General features: G+C 27.9%; 2 protein-coding genes across 5 annotated transcripts in view; one reads left to right on the forward strand and one right to left on the reverse strand.

Moving 5' to 3' along the window:
- Positions 1-1,031: 1,031 nt before the first annotated feature.
- LOC122501652 (rho-related BTB domain-containing protein 1) lies at positions 1,032-17,739 on the reverse strand. Of its 4 annotated transcripts, none has more exons than XM_043611278.1 (16): positions 17,216-17,739; positions 16,854-17,027; positions 7,927-8,224; positions 6,368-6,471; positions 6,080-6,277; positions 5,783-5,990; positions 5,405-5,647; positions 5,202-5,287; positions 4,655-4,778; positions 4,373-4,507; positions 3,773-3,796; positions 2,869-3,025; positions 2,645-2,775; positions 2,310-2,552; positions 1,977-2,125; positions 1,032-1,780 (listed from the first exon to the last, which is right to left on the reverse strand). In XM_043611278.1, the coding sequence occupies exons 3-16, from the start codon at positions 8,104-8,106 to the stop codon at positions 1,597-1,599; spliced, it is 2,166 nt and encodes a 721-aa protein (XP_043467213.1). In that variant the 5' UTR covers positions 8,107-8,224; positions 16,854-17,027; positions 17,216-17,739; the 3' UTR covers positions 1,032-1,596. The 4 variants fall into 4 exon arrangements, with proteins under 4 accessions (XP_043467213.1, XP_043467212.1, XP_043467214.1 ...); XM_043611277.1 differs by having other exon boundaries at positions 16,854-17,104; XM_043611279.1 differs by lacking the exon at positions 16,854-17,027 and having other exon boundaries at positions 17,510-17,739.
- Positions 11,145-19,266, forward strand: part of LOC122501654 (cytochrome P450 302a1, mitochondrial) — an 83,035-nt gene continuing 74,913 nt past the window's right edge. The window contains exon 1 of the mRNA XM_043611283.1: positions 11,145-12,247. The gene's annotated coding sequence lies outside the window, so the exon portion shown is untranslated. The remainder of the gene's footprint in view (positions 12,248-19,266) is intronic.

Raw genomic sequence — 19,266 nt, forward strand, 5'->3', positions numbered from 1 at the left:
ACTAAACTGAAGTGATTTTAATTAAAGACGCGCAAAATTCCTTTATAAGAATTAGTGTTTAATTTAATTATTAAGATTTACGTACAAAATCTTCTTACATTTTGTTGTATTTGAATGTACTCACACTTATAAAATATATACGTTTGAAGAATGTATACGAAAAAGATGACACATCTATATAAGTAGATCATACATTCTAATTAATTGTAATAAATGATATGCTCTTTTATGAAGTCCGAAAGGACAACTAAAATTTACAAAGATGATTTTTTCTTTGAATTCATCGTTTTTACTTTATTATTGCTTGAAATTGATTATTCGTTGACGTTTTGTTACAAAATCACTTTAATTGACCAGAATGTCAGTAAGTATTGTTTACACGTTCGTAAAGAAAAATTAAATTAAAATTTTTTATTCCTATCTTCATTTTTCGAAATTTAAAAATTATTTTGGGAAGACTGTTAATGAAGACTTTTAATCCTTTTAATAAATGTGACGCGCTCCTAAGAAAAGTACTTAGGCAGAAAAATTTTTTAGGTTATGTTCATTTTTTTTGGAGTAAAATTACAAAAGGAGAATCAATTAATATTTTTAACTATTGATGCTTAAATTTTTATTTCATCCAAAATATTCAAGAGGACCTGGTTTTAAATTTATAATAATTAAAAAGGAGCTTTTGATCAAGATAAATGTAGAATAAACATAACCTATAATTTGTTTGCTTCTTATCCTTTCTTGCTAGTGCGTCACAATTCATAATGAAAGTTTACAATCTGACAAGAAAATTACAGGAAACATGATTTTTGAAAGAATCATTTACTTTTGATAAAGATTCATTAAAGCAAGTATATAAAGATATATCTTATTTTTTTGTAAGTAAATGTAAAATACAAAATAAAATATGTGACGCGCTCTGGAGAAAATTATATACCTGAACAGCAAAAAATTGGAGGTTATGTTAGTAATTTTAGTAAAATAAAAATGCACAAAAAAGATCAACTCTCAATATACATAAAGCACCTGATTTAAAATCTTTTTCCGCAATTAAACAAAAACAGAAAATAACAAACATAACCTCAAAACGATTTGCTTTTTTAGGTTCCTTTCTTCGAAGCGCGTCAAATATATTTTCATGGACAAAGGATAATAATTTTTAATAATTTAAAATCATTAAAAAAGTTATCTCTGTTTTTCCTCATAATATTATGTTTTCTCACTCTGAAAAATTGTTATTTTCGAAAGTTTTTTTTTCGAAATATATTTAAAAGTAAACTTAATTCTCATCATGCGATTATAATTATTATAATTAAATATTCTATCACTTTGCGACTGAAATAGTCGATGGGAGTTTTTTTTTGACAATTATAGTAGATATGATGTAGGTAATGGGAACTGGTATCTGGTATAGATATAATTTTTTATATAATCGAATGCAGTCCTCGTTATTGTATGTATATATACGCATCTTATATAATTAGTCGATTTTTTTTAAGTATAAATCTGTAGCAGTATCAAAATGGTAAAAATAGTGCAGACAAATATGATGAGCACAGGAAAAGTGAGTCTGAATGAGCGGCTAAAGCCGCTTGGCTCTCGTCAAATTGATTCAATTGACGCTTCAAATAATGGACGATTTGGTGTACTTTCCTCTCGTCTGTTCTTATTTGATGACGAAAAACAAAGGCAACCTGATTGATTTCGATTTCTTTTCAAATTTGGCTTGCTCTCTTTATCTTGTTCGGCTAGGCATTTTTGATAGTAGTCATAATCTTTCAAGTACCTGAGAAAAGAAAAAAATTTTCTCTATTTTCACAGTTTTTCTGCGGGTATCAAATTGAGACCGCAAAAGGAATCAAAAGTGTTAACTTTTGATTCCCTTTTGTCTCAATTTGATATCCGCAGAAAAACTCTGATGTATTAGTCAATTTTATTAAATTAAAAATTTTGCTGCTTTTCAAAGAAATGGTGTTTTTTACCATACTGGTGGCCAACGGTGTTCGTTCAAATATTCCTGATTTTCAGGATGAAGAAGTTTCACGCTTCGAGGAGACATTTTACAGAGTTTGTTGTAGTTGACGCAAAGATGATTCATGCACCAATCAGCCAGTTGATCGGCATTGTATAACTGCAAATTATTCCAAATTATTACAAGTAACAAAAGTCGAGAAATTAAATAAAATTTTAAAAAAGAAATTAAAAAAAGAATTGAGAATAAAAAGAAGAAGAAATTGAAAAAAATTCCATTGGTTTCGAATTTGATTCGTAAAGGCAAAAATTTATTTGCCTTTACTTTCGTTTATTTCTCAGACCTTGCACGGTTCCAGAAGTCTTAAACAAATCTCAACTGCTTCATTTCCATCATTTTGGGAGATGCGATCCAAATCCTCAATCACGCGATTTTCCACCAGATTTACGAGTCGAGGTAAACAAAGTCTGTTTGCTAATTCTAAAAGATTCAAGCACTTGGTTGCGATTATAACAGGCACCTCATCAGTGTAAAGATAACACAGTAATTTATGGAAGGTATATTCTCTAACGCCAGGGAAAACAATCTGTAAAGTGGGATCTTAATTACTCTCACATTCCTGTTGTGAAAAATACTATTATTTTTATTATGTTTACGAATTGAAATTTAAATTCTTACAATTTTCGCACTACTTTCACGAAAATCACCACAGAACATGGCTTTCATCATATCACACCTGGCGGCAACAATTGCTCGATGGGCAGGCATGCTACCATCATCCAAATCGAAAACAACGTCAGCAAATAGTCCTAAAAGTAAAAAAGAATTGGAGAAATAAAAAATTAAAAAATCACATAATTGCAGAACAAGAAAATTATGTAATATTTCAAGAAATAAAATACCTTGTTCCAAACACAAATTTTCCAATCTTTGTCTCACAACTTGTTTGTACTGGTTGTTAAGATCGTTAGTGATAAATTGCGGTTCTCTTGTTTGAATACTGTTAATCACCATTAGCAATTGATGCAACTCGAGAAATTCAGCCGCTTGTCTTATTTCCTGTTGCGACAAAAGAGAAAAAAAGATGCTATTAAAAATCCACTTGAGAAAACCTGTCATCAGTTTAAAAACAAACTCTAAAAATTGATTTATGAACAGAGCTAAAGTAGTAACTGTGCAAATAGGAATTTGAAAAAATAGAAATTTCTATATGGTATACAACTTTATGACTAATGAATATTTCACTTTTTCAGTGATCTAAATCCACGGATAGTTTAAAATTCAATTTAGCTTTTGTTTTAATGAATTTGCTCTGCAAGATTGGAAAATCTATATAAACATTCGCATATTTAATCTGAAACGAAAATAATTTATTCGATTCAAATAATGGGCTACTTGAATATTATGAAACAAATTATTATATTTCAAAGTTTTTTTGATTGAATGACCCATAAATTCTAAATTAGGTTTAAAAGGTTGAAATGTAAAAATTAATTAGTTTGAAAGACTAGTTAAAAATTGTGAATATTTATAATTATAATCAAGTAACCGAATACTTGAAATAAAATAAATAAAATAATTGGTTTGTATTTCTCGTTTAACATAATCGGGCATCGAGAGTTACATGTATGTGTGACCATGGGTGATCGATGAATGATCAATATATTGCTCGGCTATTTTGCGCGTAATGAATTTGCAAGACTAAGAAAAAGCCATGAATGGTAAACGAGATAACTATAGATGTGACTATTCTTCTTACGTGTGTACATACCACCATAGTGTCTAACACATACATGTATTACTAACCAGTAGAAGCCCAATAGGAGCTGTCTGGAAGAATAGAACCTTATTAGTTTCTTTTTTCCTTTAAACAGGACAGCTGCTATTATTTCTTTCAAACTATACTCATAACTATATTCATCAACCCATTGTTCCTTATTTCGTTTTCAATTTTTTCATTTAAAAAGAAATTGTTTATTTCACATCGTAATTGTTAAAACATTTAATCATATAAATGCTGTAAATAGCATTTATATGATTATAGTTAATGGATAATATTGACAATAAAGAAACGTTTATAGTCAATAAAGACAATATAATCAAACAATGTATTTGTACCAATAATTTACGTAACCGATAAAAACCAATTACCAATTTACGTTATACCGATAAATATTGGTAATTAATTATTCTTGAGGTCATGTTATTCAGTGGTCACGTGTTTTGAATGACAGTATTGATACACGTGACTATTGAATAGCATGACCTTAAATTAAGTCTTTAAAAAGTAGAAATTACATATTATCGGTTGTAGTAATCGAAACATAGAGAACTCTAACAAAATTGTAATTTTTATTATATGAAAGTAAAGAAATTGCAATTTGAAAAATAAACTTTGTTGCTTACTTGCAAATCGTGGTACTTTTTGTCCAAACTGCCGGTGTAAATAAACTGCAAGCATTGCTTTATGCAATGGGGAGTAACGAGTTTTGAAAGGGTTATGATTGTTGATTGCTGTTGTACCCCATAGGCATTTTCGATCTGAAACATAAATTTCGTTATTTTTAAAACATGAAAATGGAAGAGAGCAATGTTAATTATTATTATTTAAATTATTCTTAAATTCTTTTAATTTCTTCTCTTCATTTTCTATTATCGAATATTAAAGTTTCGTTGGTAGGTACTAACCATAGCTAATCTAATACTTTGGAAGGCCGGATGATTCAGTTCTCTTGAAGAAACTCCAGTGGGTTTTGTGTCCACTGTTGGCAGTACTTGGAAGCTGGAACGTCTCTTAATTTGTTCCCAAACTCTGAATAGTTACTTTTCATTAGAAATTTGTAACGCTCTTTGAAGAAAGGTACCCAAGAAGCAAAGAACTTTAAAGCTATGTTTTGGTTATTTTTACCTTAATTTCCTTTTTTTTTATAGTTTTTATCGAATATTTTGGGTCTAATAAAGACTTAAACCAGTGGTTTATATTGAGAGTTAATTCCTTTTGTGTATTTTCATTCATTTAAACATAACCTACAATTTTTTGCTTCTAAGGTATCTTTCTTCAATCTTTTCTCCAATGCGCTCTCTAAGTCTAAATTTGTAAATCCTTCTTTATTCACTAATTTACAGTAGTTAAAATTTCTACTTGTTCTTATTAATTCAAATTTAGAAAGGGTTTAAAATAAGAATACTATTAAGAATATTGATTATATGAAAGCACATTATAAGATGTACATACTTTGTTGGTTTATTTTGATCAATACGGATCAAACATTCAGTATCATCATTAAAATCCCCAACAGTGGCTTCACCAAAAGTGCTAACCTAAGAATTATTTATTCCTGATGTTACAATTGTTGAAGTTAATAATTATATAATGTTTAAATTATTTTCTCATTATTAATGACATTTAATATTTATTGGTTTTGTTTTCAGATTTACCATACTAGATTCACTGGAACTACGGGGAGTGTATTCTTGAATGAGTTCCATGGCAAAGAGACGATGAAAAGCAGGTGAAGCTGCGGCTAAAAGACAACGATGAGCATGCAGGGAACAACTTCCGGTGATGAGTATAACATCAGTGTGAACAGGTTTGGTCCACAGTGTTTTCATGTTTTCTTCATATGTGCTAGGTGTGAGGCACACTTCCGGTGGAAGAGGTTTCGGTGGACAGAAGGGTGCCTTAAATTAATATTAAATATTTGCATCAAGTTTTATTTTTGAAATTTCTATTTCAAAATAGAAAAAAATAAATTCTTTTTTTAGAAGAAGTTAGTTTAGTTTTAGAAGAAGGAAAATATTTTCGAAAAGACCCACCTGCAAAAAAGGCCTTTGTACTTTTTTGAGATTCGTCATCCAAAAACGTTGCTGACGTCTCGCAATCAAGGCAGCCCTTATGGAATTTTCGAAGACCTCGTTGACCCCATAATAAGTGAAAACACTAGTTTCGTAGTAGGAAACACCGAGATCTCTTGCCATTGCTCGTGCCTCATCTGGCATTACCAAATCACTTTTGCGCGTCGCTCTAAAACACAAAAAAGCAAAAAAAACTTATTTTATTTTGCACCAAAAATTAGAGCCTTAATTTTAAACTACAAACAATATATAAATTACCTCACAAAAGGACTGCGGTCACGAAAATAACTTAAATAAGTCTCATCACAGTACATGTATCGCAGATCATTTTTACATCCCACTAATAGTACCGGTGTCTGGGGACAAAATCTCCGAATCTCTGGATACCACATCACCTTGCAGTTTCGCAAAGACACGGGATTTGTTATTGAAAAACAAAGTAGCACAACGTCGGATCTGTAAAACGTTAAATTAAAAAAAAAAAACGGTTCTAAAAACGGTTTTCATAAAAACTGAAAGTAATATTTATTTTTTTATAATGTTTACCTTCCATATGCGAATCGACGATCCTTCTCGTGATCGCCGAAGGTGTCCCAAAGACGCAATGAAACATTGACGTTGTCTACGACCTCCCATGATCGCTCTAGTACCTGTTAAAAAAACAACTTAATAATGATAGTTGTTTTAAAAGCATCTTCATTGAATAGTATTTAGAAAAACCGTCCCCTTGTTTGGCCAATCATAACGCGCAAATAGTCACTCATAAAACAAATATTGATTCTTCTGCTCCACATTTACTCTAAGAAGTGCATTAAAGCCGGAGTTTAAAAGTTGTAAAATAAATATTTAAAAATTGAAAACAGCTTGGCGTATATACTGTCATAAACTACTTTGACAAACATTGGAATTTATATTTAACGGTTCGTGACGTTGGTGTTTATGATTATTTATCCTGATAATATAAAGGCGGAAAAATTTCACTATTAAATTTTCAATTTGCATATATGAGAGATACATATAAAGGACATATTTTCCATAGCATATTTTTCTTGTAAATTGTAGTTAGAAACGTCTCTTACGTGTAGACTGTAGATGATTAAAATTTTGAAAATAGTAATCGCGGTGTGAGATGTGTGATGCAATTTGTTCAGTTGCAGCTCTGATCGTCTTTTATTAACAAAGGTTTAATTTTAAATACATAGAAATTAGTTGATATTGAATAGAAAGCTAAATTTGAGAATTGACTATTTGATATGCAGCAAGAGATGATAAGGAGAATTTAAAGTGCTTCGTTCAACCCAAAGTTCATTGAACGGGTAAGTCGCTATTATGAAGGCCGTTTGCAAACGTGATTTATCAATTAGTATTGTGCCAATAATAGAATTGGTCCTGAAATACAACTCTGCATCTTGTGATTCTATTCTAGAAAAACCATTCTTTTGTGGCTTCATTCATCGTACATGAACGATTTTTTTTTAATCATGTTTATCATCATAAAGATGGCTACATTTTTTGTCTTCACAGCAAAACTTTATGGTTTAAATTTTACATCGCAGTTTTGAAATTGCTGTGACCTGAAATGCACCCAAAGTTTTTAGTTTTGAAAGCCAAAGCTTTCAAAACTAAAAACTTTGGGTGCATTTCTGGTTTGAAAACAAATTCTATTTACAATCGTTTCAAGGTACTGTGGTTGCACAACTTGTTAATACAAAATGTCAATTGACAAAGTTGAATGCCAACGAAAGAATGATTTTCCAATTTTCATATCGCATAATTCAATGAGAAATGTTTTCAAACTCTTTCGTTCGCGTAAAGAAAAAGGTCATTTGCGCCTGACAGTGTAATGCAAGAAAAATTAATGTATCGCGTAAAGATTTTTTATGCCTTTAATAATTTATTTTTTGAAGAATAAGACGATGCACGTAAAAAAGAAATTAATCACTTCCACGGTTTCTGCAATGTATAAAAAGGGTTTGGTGACGAGTTTCATGAATGGAATGACTAGCACTATAGGCGCTTGCATATAATTAACATAAATTTGCATGTCGAGAGGAATATAGTGAATTGCAAGGACTTTCGGCGAATTTGATATGTTGTATACTTACATCTTTGTAAATTCGATACTGATCGATGGCCCAGACTGTGGGTACGTGGGTGGTGAGTAGTTGCGACAATGAGACATGTTTGTTACAAGCTCGGGCACAAATTAATCTGGTTTTTCCAACAGCAGTGTCCCCCACAACCACGCACTTGACCAACTCTTGGTGGGGTTGCTCATTGTCCATCACCGGCTATCTCCCCTTTTCATCCAATTTATTTTGTTTCGTTCCAGTTCGTTCCAAATTCTAACTGTTGCTTCGAAAATTGTTAACCCTCCCGAGATACGCGTCCAAAACATTCGCCCTGTAAATAAAATAGAGAAATAACAATTTTTCTTCTCTTTATTTCTATCTCTGACATGTGTAGACTTTTCTGATGGTAAACCGCCGCGCACCATATTTCACTGAGAAATGTACATCTTTTTTTGCTTCGAAAATGCTCGGCACATTTTGCAATTTCAGGTGATTTATGTGTCTGAATGATGCCAAGGGAAATAGAATCGTGGAAAGCGTGTTCTTTGATTTCTCTGCTTTTTTCGAGAAGTCTACAAATTTTTGGGAATTGTGGTATAAATTAAACGACTCGATGAATAGAAGAAAATAAATGTTTATTTCTTCTAACGATTGTAGGTGCAAAAAAAAATATTTATTTTGCATTTTGTGTTGAAAATTTAGAAAATTTTCCCATACAAATCTAAATTTCGAAAATGTAAATAGTAGAAAAACTTTTATATTTAAAAAGTGTTTATTCTAAAAACTCTTCTTTCTCATTTTTTCTCAACTACAACAGTTTGCATAAGGACATTTCTAATAAAATTATTCCTTGTTATATTACTTTTATCTGCAACAAATAAAAAATTTGATCGTGACTACTTTTATTATTGCAAGAGATATAAAAACATTCGTTCCGACTTTATAATTTAAACATTCAAGATTGCATGACGAACGTGAATATGAAAGCAAATAAAGCAATTCGTTTAATGTATAGATAGAAATTCAAGGAATGATAAAACTAGAACACAATATATTTCAAATAAAACAAAAAATCGGTTGAAAAGTACCGATATATATTGTATTTTATATATCGACGCGTGATTTATATTCCGAAACGAACTTATATTTCATAGTTTTTTTTATCCCTTCAGCATTTACCACTTAGTTGCCATTATTTGTATTTATTGGTAAAAATATAATCTTGCCAGAGTATGAAACACGGTCTCTATTATTTATCGAGTGAGTGTCAAAATTACTCTGCGTGTATCATTTGTTCTTTTTCAAAGAAAATTAGAAATATTTTTTCTTAAGAAGGACGTTTAACCTAAGAGAGGCCTTTTTGCAAAGTAAATCAGTATTTAAAAAACTGAAATTTGGTTATTAAAAGTATTTTCTGGAATAATTAATATTATTAATTAACTAGCAAATGTTAGGGAATGTAATATTCAATTTATTATTATTAGTCAAATTACAAAATTTTTTATTTTCAAATATGAATTTTTGAATAGTTTCATTTACAAATTTTAAAAAAAATTAAATTATTAACTAATTTACTAATCAATTATTCTTGTTTATTAATTTCAAAAATTTTAATAGAATTCTTCACAAGAATTAAATTATTTTCATAAATACATAATAACATTCTTCTTTAGAATTCAATTATTTTTATAAATAGTAAATTTTTTTGTAAAAATTCAATTATTTTTAAACAAAATTTTAATAAAATTTTACAAACAAGTACAATTATTTTCTAGAATTTTTAATAAATCCTTCAAAACAATTTAATTATTTTTCTAAATAGTAAAATCTTTGCAAAAATTTAATTATTTTCAAAAAAATTTCACGAAAGAATTCAATTTTTTTTAATTCGTTATAAAATATTTTAAAAGAATTCAATTATTATTTTCTAAAATTTTAATAAATTCTTCGAATAATTCAATTATATTTATTAATAATAAAATTCTTTGCAAAAATTCAATTATATTCAAAACAACTTCACGAAAGAATTGCATTTTTCAAAAAATTTTTAATAATATTTTTCGAAAGAATTCCATTATTTTCTAAAATTTTATTAAATTCTTCGAATAATTCAATTATATTTATTAATAATAAAATTCATTGCAAAAATTCAATTATTTCCACAAAAAAAATTCCATGAAAAAATTCAATTTTTTTCTTAATTCGTTAAAAAAAATTTCAAAAGAATTCAATTATTTTCTAAAATTTTAATAAAATTCAATAATTATGTTTAATTTCAATTTTTAGCAAGCATGATTATTTTAAAAACTTGAAACAAATTGTTCATAAAATTCAATTATTTTCAAAATTTTTAATTAAAGTTATTAAAGAAATTACCTATATTATGTAAAAGAAAAATTGAAATAAATTCTTTAAAAAGAATTTAATTAGAATTTTTAAAAGTTTTCCTAAATAATAAAATTCTTCCAAGGCTTCTATTATTATAAATTTTTCTAATAAAATTTTTTGTTACAATTCGATAATTTTGAATACATTGATTTTAAAATTTAAACTAAAAATATTTTTTTTTATTTCGATTTTAATCTAATATAGATTATTTTACTGAATAATTGACTCTCTGAAACTTCGCCGCATGGATTTTTAAACGAGCATGAAATTATTTATTTAAAAGAAGTTGAAAAATATTTTTTTTTTATTTTTATATAAGTGAGTTCCGTTCAGACTGAGCTTTTCCCTATTATCGTCAATAATTTTTATGTGAGTAGAAAAATGCAGTTTTAGTCAGACATAATAACAGATTTTAGTTTTTTCTAATAGTCTTAGTAGTGAAGATCAACTTCAGTCAGACACGATACTTTTTTTGAATTCTTGTAAAGTGAAAGTAGTTAATGTTAGCTTCGGTCAGACAATACATTATCAATTTATTTATTTTGAGCCATAGTCAAACCCAAAATTTCTGAATTTTTCAACTTTCAAAAACAGTTCAATGCTTTTGAAAGTTAATAGTATTTTATATTTATTTATTTTATATTAATAGTATTTTCAAAGATTCATCTTTAAAAAAATTTGTTATCTTAATTTTGGTTTTATTTTTTTAATTTTTTTATCCAGGGGTACGATTTTGTAATTTGACTTTTACTTTCGATTCGATTTTGATTTTGACATTGACTTTGACATTGACTTTATCGTTGACTTTGACTTTCTTTTTCACTTTGACTTTGGCATTGACTTTTATTTTCACATTGACTTCGACTTTGATTTTCAAAGTCAAAATCAAAGTCACATAGTTATTTTTACACCAATTATAGTGTTAAAATTACCCAACTTTTTTAATGATATCAAATTGAGACAACAAACGAATCAAAATTGTTGCGAGGCAACAATTATGTTATTTTAACCCCAAATGTAGTGTTAAAATTACCCAACTTTTCTAAGGATATCAAAATTGAGACAAAAAACGAATCAATTTTGATACCCTTAGAAAAACTATGTGACAAAATTAGCAATTGAAGTTCTGACGTGATTATTGAATATAAAGAAGAGAAATTATCTGTCAATAAATCGATAGTAAAGTACTGTGAAGTAGTTGGAGAATGATAATACGTGCAAAAATAGTGTAGATGTGAGAGAAGAGCATAAAACAACATTGGCTATTGATTTGACCCTACAGCACCTCCCCCGTATATTTAGAATCGAACATCTAGAACTTCAACCTCACCTTAACCCTGAACAAACTCTCTCTGCATGATGCACAACTTTTCAGCAATTATACTGAGATTTCTCAATTCACATTTTCACAAATATTAATGACCCATTTTGCAAAAAGCGGAATTTCGAGTGAGTCATGAGAATTTCTAGAATTAAAAGGGGGTTAAAGTTAAATCTATTACATTCAAACGTATAATTTCCTTTAACGATTTCAAGGAATAAGAACTGATATGTGCTTTAAATAAACCTACGAACTTTATTGTATATTAGAATTTTCAATTTCAACTCGAAAATTCATTTCTACGTATAAAAATTTTTAATATGTTTAATATCTTTACTATGTTTAATCGAAAAGTTCAACACTGTTGAATATTAAACTTTTATGATTTAATCCAATTATGGAAGGGAATTATTATTACTTTTTTCATCATTCTGAGTATAAAGAGCGAATGTATTCTATGACAATGCAGTTTTTTGCTTCATTGTTTGTTAAAATGTATGTTTTAATGCATAATGCATAATACGAGGTCAAAATAATTTTTTTATATTGTTTGATTTAAAATTTCGTGGTGTAAAAGAAAAAGCTGTATGTAGTTATATATCTGTAATTATGGCGCATTGCAGAATATCAGAGAGAGAGAGAGAGGTCAGTGATACCAGGAAAAAATAACTAATAATTTCTTTCGCCATTGTATCTAGAGTGCTTTGCCAAAAATAGAAAAAAATTTAGGCATTACTCATTGTGGAGATAAAATTGAAAATTTTGGCTAGACTTTTATTTTGGAGCTGTATATAGTAGCGGCGTGTGCGGTATGAGTGGTTTTTCGATTCAAGCGGATAATTTCTTCTGTGCTTAAAAATGTACCAATTAAAATAACTAAAAAAATTAACTAGCAAATCCACTTTAAAAAAGTTTTAAAGTGTCTCAATTTGAATCAGTGGAATTAATAATAAATAATAAATAAATTTATTTTTAAATTAACACTACTACTTTAAAACAGTTTTTAACTATTACTGATATCTTAATTTGAATCAGTGCAATTCACTGGGATCCAGTTATAAGTACACCACTTTATAACTGGCTTTCCAGTAAATTTTCACTGGTTACCAGTAAAAGTGCGGTTTAATTATAACTGGATCTCTGAGAATTAAATGTCTAGTAAAAAATTGTTACATATTTGCAATTTTTTTAACGCACCAAATTGGTATGAGCGTATTTTCAAAAATGGGGTTTTCTCTAGTAAAAATAATTGAAAAATTAAAAAAAGCCTTGCATCTATATATATACGCACCAGGGTACTTTCAGTAAACTTGAGATATTGAATTAATACTTTTAATTTACACAATTTTTTTTAACTCCAAGTTTTTAAATTTTTAAAGAAGGTTATAGCATTTGAATGTTGTTTCAATAAATTCTTTGCATAGTCAAGAAAGTGGATCTTAAAGCGACAATAATATATTAACAATTTAAAATACTTTTGCCGTGAAAAGTTCTAAATTTAAACTTTTTTTCTTCTATTACATAAGTTTAACTTTTTTTCTAACTGGAATAAAGAATAACTGATAACAATTATCTAACTGTTTTTCATTCGTTTTCTTTTCAATTCTTAACTATAGACTCCTGACTTCTTATTGTGTCATTTATTTATTATCATAACTTGTGTACGATTGTTAGATAAAAATAAACTTGTCAACAAAGTTAAATATATAAAAACTCAGCAAAAAGATTTATTTATATTAATTAATATCAAATAATTTTTTTAGTTAGAGCAGATAAATTGTATTTGAACGAATAATTTCAATATTTGAGGCAAAAATGATTTAATTGATCGAAATAAAAATTATTTGATGAAAGTAAAAATTGTGGTTGAAAAATTTTATTTTAGTTTAATTCAAATTGAAAAAAATATTAATTAAAAAAAATTTTTTTTTTAAATCAGTGCAGTTGAAAATTCTGTAATTTAGATAAAAAATTATTGAAATTCTAATTTTTTATAGTAATTTTTACTCTATAAATTTCAATTATTTAAAAATGACTAATTTGACAGTAAAAAATTAGTTAGTTTTAACGAATTCGGATTTATAGAGAGTAAAGTATTTTTTGTATACTTTTCAATTCGAAAAATCTTTTTTTAAAAAAAAAAAAACTAATTCATATTCAATTGTTATAAAAGTTAATTGAACTAAAATTTACAACGTCAAACCTGACGATTTACAATATTGTTTTTGAAAAACAGTCAGATTTGACATTGTAAACTTAAGTTCAATAAAAATTACCTCTTTTCAATTTTTTATCATTTTTAATGGAAAGCTGGTATTTTCTCCAATAAATTATATAAAGTCCGAAAATAGGACAACAATGGATTTTCAAGAAAATTAAAAAAAAGTGTTTATAAAGTTGTTTTTTTTCATTGTCTCCAAAGTATATTGTTGTCCCACTTTCACTTTTTACATATTTTATTCGAAAACAATTTCAGCTTTCCAATAAATATGATAAAAAATGAAAAAAAAGTTTGTATAAATTGAAAAATTATATTTATTTCCGAAAAATAGAGAGGTTATTTTAAAAATTACATTTTTTTGAAAAATGATTTTTAGCACCAAAAATTATCAACAAAATATACTTTAAAATTCAATGTATAAAAATTAAAATTCCTTAAAATAAATAAACCCTGCACTTAATCTCATTTTTGCTTCCTCATGAGGAAGCTTTGCATTGGTGACGATTTTCAATTTTTCAAAAAAAGGTTATATGGACTCATTTTCATCTAGAACATATGTTTTTTTATCAGAAATTTTCAGATGCGTGTGTGTGTGTTTTGTGTGTGTGTGTCACAAAAATTGTGTACAAATTATCTCAGACAAATTTTGATGGATTGTCCTGAAATTTTGCAGGTTTATTGCAGTCATTAATACCTAAAATCTGACACAAGGATTTTCAAAAATATCTACAAAATTTTTTTTTATACAATTTTTTTAAAATTTAGAAAAAATTTTTTTATTTGTTAATATTTTCATTAATTATTCTCAAAATAACATTCCTGACAAGAAAACGAATCGATTGATATATACAAAGTATATATTTTATCAAAATTTATAAAATTAATAAATATTTTTCTTTTTGACAAAAAATTCAAATTTTGTATTTTTTTCATAATTAATTTAATATTAATATTAATATTTTGAAATGATTATTCTATCATAAAATAGAAGCAATTGGCAAATGAAAGTGTAAATTTCACCAAATATTTATAAAACAACTTATAAATGATTTATATAATTTTATTTTTAACAATTCTGGACGAACTCTTTTGTACATAGTTTTTCAAAAGTTTGCAAAACCGCAATTTTTATATATTGAGGAAGCTAAATGGTCATGAAATGAACAACTTGTTTCGATTGCAAATATTATTTTTTTATTTTTTTATTTGGAAATATTTTTGATTTTGCATATATATAATACAGATGAATGGAATGTATGCAAGTTTTATAATTAAAAATAGAAGTTTTTAGTTTTGTCTAAAAAGTTTTCAGTTTATAAATTTTTTGACATGAATTATGGTTGATGGAATGCTTGCAAGTAAGGATTATAATGGATCCCAAAGGATTTGGTGTGATACCAACGCATGCAACACTCGACAATCATGACACGGTTCAGTATATACTCAAAAGCGTCAATGTATAATCACGTGTATTAATTTTGTTATGTAAGTCATTGACAAACGGCGCTACACGCGATAGATCTCTTTAGTTTTTCCTTTTTCAAACGCGAGAAAATTACGTTTCATGTTAATAAAATTATTTAATTAAACGTTTCAAAGTCGGATACATTTTATTAGAATCATTATTTTCATTCTATTCTCTATAATTTTGAAATTTTTTCTTCGAACTCATAAAACTCTTCTTTTCTCTTCTTTTCTCCAATTTTCTTTAATTAATTCTTTTCAATTTTCTCTTATTAATTTTTTCCAATATTGTGTGTCATTTCTAATTAGTTCCAGAGAAAATACGAAGTATTATTTTAAGGCTAAATTAGATGAAAATAATGCTTTAAACCACCAGGGATTAGAATAATCCATCGATTAATTGCAAATTTTAAAATTACTCCTGATATTGGTACAATTTTAGCAATTTTTGTAGTGAAAAATTAATCCAAAAGTTGATTATTTATTCTTTTTTCGACGTAAATTTAATTCTCGATTTAATCTGCAATGATTTTTATTGCCTCATAATTTATATACATACACTGTTATTAATTCTGCAATATTTCGAAATTTAATGTATCCTGAACATTAAATTGAATTAACAAAGGGGGTTCTCAATTTGCTCCGAAATGAAGATCTTGTTGACAGAGTCAATTAAGATAAAAGATAAGATTGATGTAACAATTTGTTAAAGTTAATAGGATGGGATACAATAGTGCAATATTCAATTCAGTTGGAGCGAAAAATTATTTTTTACAATCACAATAATAACTGATGGATACATTTATAACCGTTTATTGAGAAATTAAATATTCTGTTGTGACAATAAACATTTCTCATGATCTAATAATAGTTTTATTGGAATAAAATCGGGAGATTAGGCACGAAGGTTTAATTTTTTCTCGTTAATGCGGGAAATAATTTTTTCTTGTACTTTTTCTCGATACAAGAGTTTGATAAAATGCGAATCATATTAGGAAATTTTCAAATTTTTACACAACTTTTCTATGTATATCAAATTGAGGCAAAAAAGGGAATCAAAATTTTGATTCGTTTTTTGTCTCAATTTGCTATCCTTAGAAAAGTTGTCTTAGTGTAGTTGAAGCTTTTTTAGGTTTGAAAAAACTTTAGAAGAGAATTATAATCTCATAGTTTTCTTGATAGTATCGAATTCATACTAAAAGTGCATCAAATTATTGCCAAAAATTGATCCAAATTTTTGGTATCAATTCGTTGCAATTTGATACTGTAAAGTTACCAGTGTTTGTTTAAATAGATTATTTTACACAGCAATCATTTTATTTTATGGAAACCTTTTCTTTGGGATACGAAAATAAATTTTGTAATCATCTCTGAACCTTTAGATTATAGCAATAGGAGTAAAATATTAAAGAGCAAAGGATGCATGAACCCAGTAGAACGGCTCCCAGGAGATAAAGGAATATAAGTCTATATAGGACTTTCGTTTTAGCTTTAAAATTCTAGGGCAACGGGGATGTTAAGCAGAGAGAGAAGGAGAGAGAGAGAGAAAGAGTTAGGCTAACCTACCTTTAAAGCTGTCAGGTCGAAGACGGGAATCGATGTTGCGGATTGGGAGCAATGTTTCCTCACGTGAGTGCCGAGAGGTCCGTCGTCAGAATGCGCGAAAAGCACTCCTAAATTTAATGATTCCGAAGACTTCTTTGTCAATTATTTAGCTAATTTCAATTAGCCAGGAAATTACTATAAATTCCGAAATGTTTACTATCCAAAAAAATGTAGATTCCGCAATAAGAGTTTAAGATAATCGGACGACTTTTCTTTTTTAAGGGAGGTTTAAAAAGTAGGTTTCAAAGAATTAATGATTCTGAACTGTATTTTCATATCTCAACTATTAGGCTGACTATTAGGCGCTTTTGGTATGTACTTACTGTATGATCCTAGTTTCGATAAACTGTTTACAGTTTCGATAACTGTTCAGTAGGTTAAGAAGATTAAACCCATTTTCATAGAATGACAGAATTCGTAAGTAATTGTAAATAAAACATTTGGAGGGAAACTTTACATAATCGATGACATCCTTTAGGTGAGAAAAAATGAAACCCTGATGGACTCACACAATTGATACCAGGAATGATTCCATCAATGATGGTAAATCATTGGAAAAGTTAATTTAAGATACGACTGTAAAAGAATAGTAGATGAAGAGAGTGATAAGGACACACCTGAGAAATGTAGCAATTATTTGTGGATCCTGAATTTTTGGGACTTTAGTAGATTGACTCCTTGAGGGTAGGAGAGGAAAGGACTGACAGGAGAGGACAGAGGACGAGATAGCGTTGACTGATAGCAACCGTGTCGCGGACAATCGCAGACTGACTCCTCTGGTTCCCCCGGCAAGCGCGCCACTGAACCCGATATGTTATCCCACCCACTCACATTGGTTCCAAACCAAAAACCTTTTTCTCCTTGGTAACTTTGTAACTATAATATTTTCTCAATAGAAGAAGGAGGGTTGCTGAGGAAAAAATCTCGTGCGTAATCACTTGAGGGTGTTTATTCAGTATATCTCTCACTTCCTGGAATAGCAGCAAACATCAAGTGTGTTTCTTTCAAAAAACATTTCTATTGATATTGACACAAAACTTGTTTTATAACACACGCTCCTGGCCGAGTCAATGTTTCTTGCGGATGAATTAAATCTCTTTGGGAAAGCAGTGGAAAAATTATATCTTTATTTTCTTTTGATTTATAATTCTCCAAATTTATGGTAGACATAAATGTCTCGATTATGTGACTTTGTTTCGTTCCGGCAGATTTCGTAACTTGTTTATTATCAAAGTCTAGATTTATACGGTTATTTAATTTTCAATTAAAAATTGTTATCTCGTTTTTCGAAAAAAAGACGAAGTGCGCACAAAATCTTACTTCAAGATTCCTTCTTTAGGGGGGTACACTGGTATTTTTAACTAAGAAGCAAACGAATTTTAGGTTATGATTATTCTAGATTTACCTTGATCAAAAGCTCCTTTTTAATTATGTAATTTTAAAACCATAGGTTCTCTTGAACATTTTGCACGTAATGAAGACTTGAACATCAATAATTAAAAATATTCATTGATACTCCTTTTGTAATTTTACTCCAAAAATTATAAACATAACCTATCTAATTTTTTAAGTTTAAATTTAATTTTTTTATAATTTATTTTTAAAATTATTTTTATGTCAATTTTTCATGATATTGTAATGTACAAAAAATTTAAAATATTCCAAAAATTATGCTCCAAAAATAGTAAAAATCAAATTTTTCGTTCGGCTATTATTTTGTAAATATACAAAAATATTTTCTACAAAGTTACGCATGGATTTTAAAATCTAAGAATTTTTAGGAAAATTAATAATTCAAAAGGGGTCGAAATATTTTCTGGTCCATTTTATGCGGACATTGAATTTTGAAAAATTACCTCAAAAATAATTTTATGGAATATTTAAAATATTTACGACTTAGGAGAAAAAATATTTCTCTTTTTAAATTTATATAAACTTTTGCATAAAACATATTTCGCATAGTTTTTTTGATTTCAGTAATTTATAAAAGAAATATTTGTGAACAAAAAATTTTACTGTTTTTGTCAAAATAAATTCTTTTTTTTAATCATTGATCCTAAATGTCAACTTCGTTGACTTTTTTTATTATATTAACTTTTTCGTAAAAGTTAAATGTTACTTCTAATTTAATTTTGAAGCTAAAATAATAAATATTTTCTAACTATTTTTTCGTTCTTTCGTTTCAAAAAACGTTGCGGACTTCAGCCTCATACAAAATTTAATAAAAAGAAATTTACCATTACGTTCAAGAATAACGTTGATTGTTAAATTTTTCAATTCGACAGTGGAACGTAAAATAAAAATTGTAGTGTAGAAATTTCTAGAAATGCAAAAGGTTCTTGACCTCAAAATTTACTTGAGGGTTCTGTATATT

This window comes from Leptopilina heterotoma, unplaced genomic scaffold, assembly GCF_015476425.1.
Source record: "Leptopilina heterotoma isolate Lh14 unplaced genomic scaffold, ASM1547642v1 Lhet_212, whole genome shotgun sequence".
NCBI lineage: Eukaryota > Metazoa > Arthropoda > Insecta > Hymenoptera > Figitidae > Leptopilina > Leptopilina heterotoma.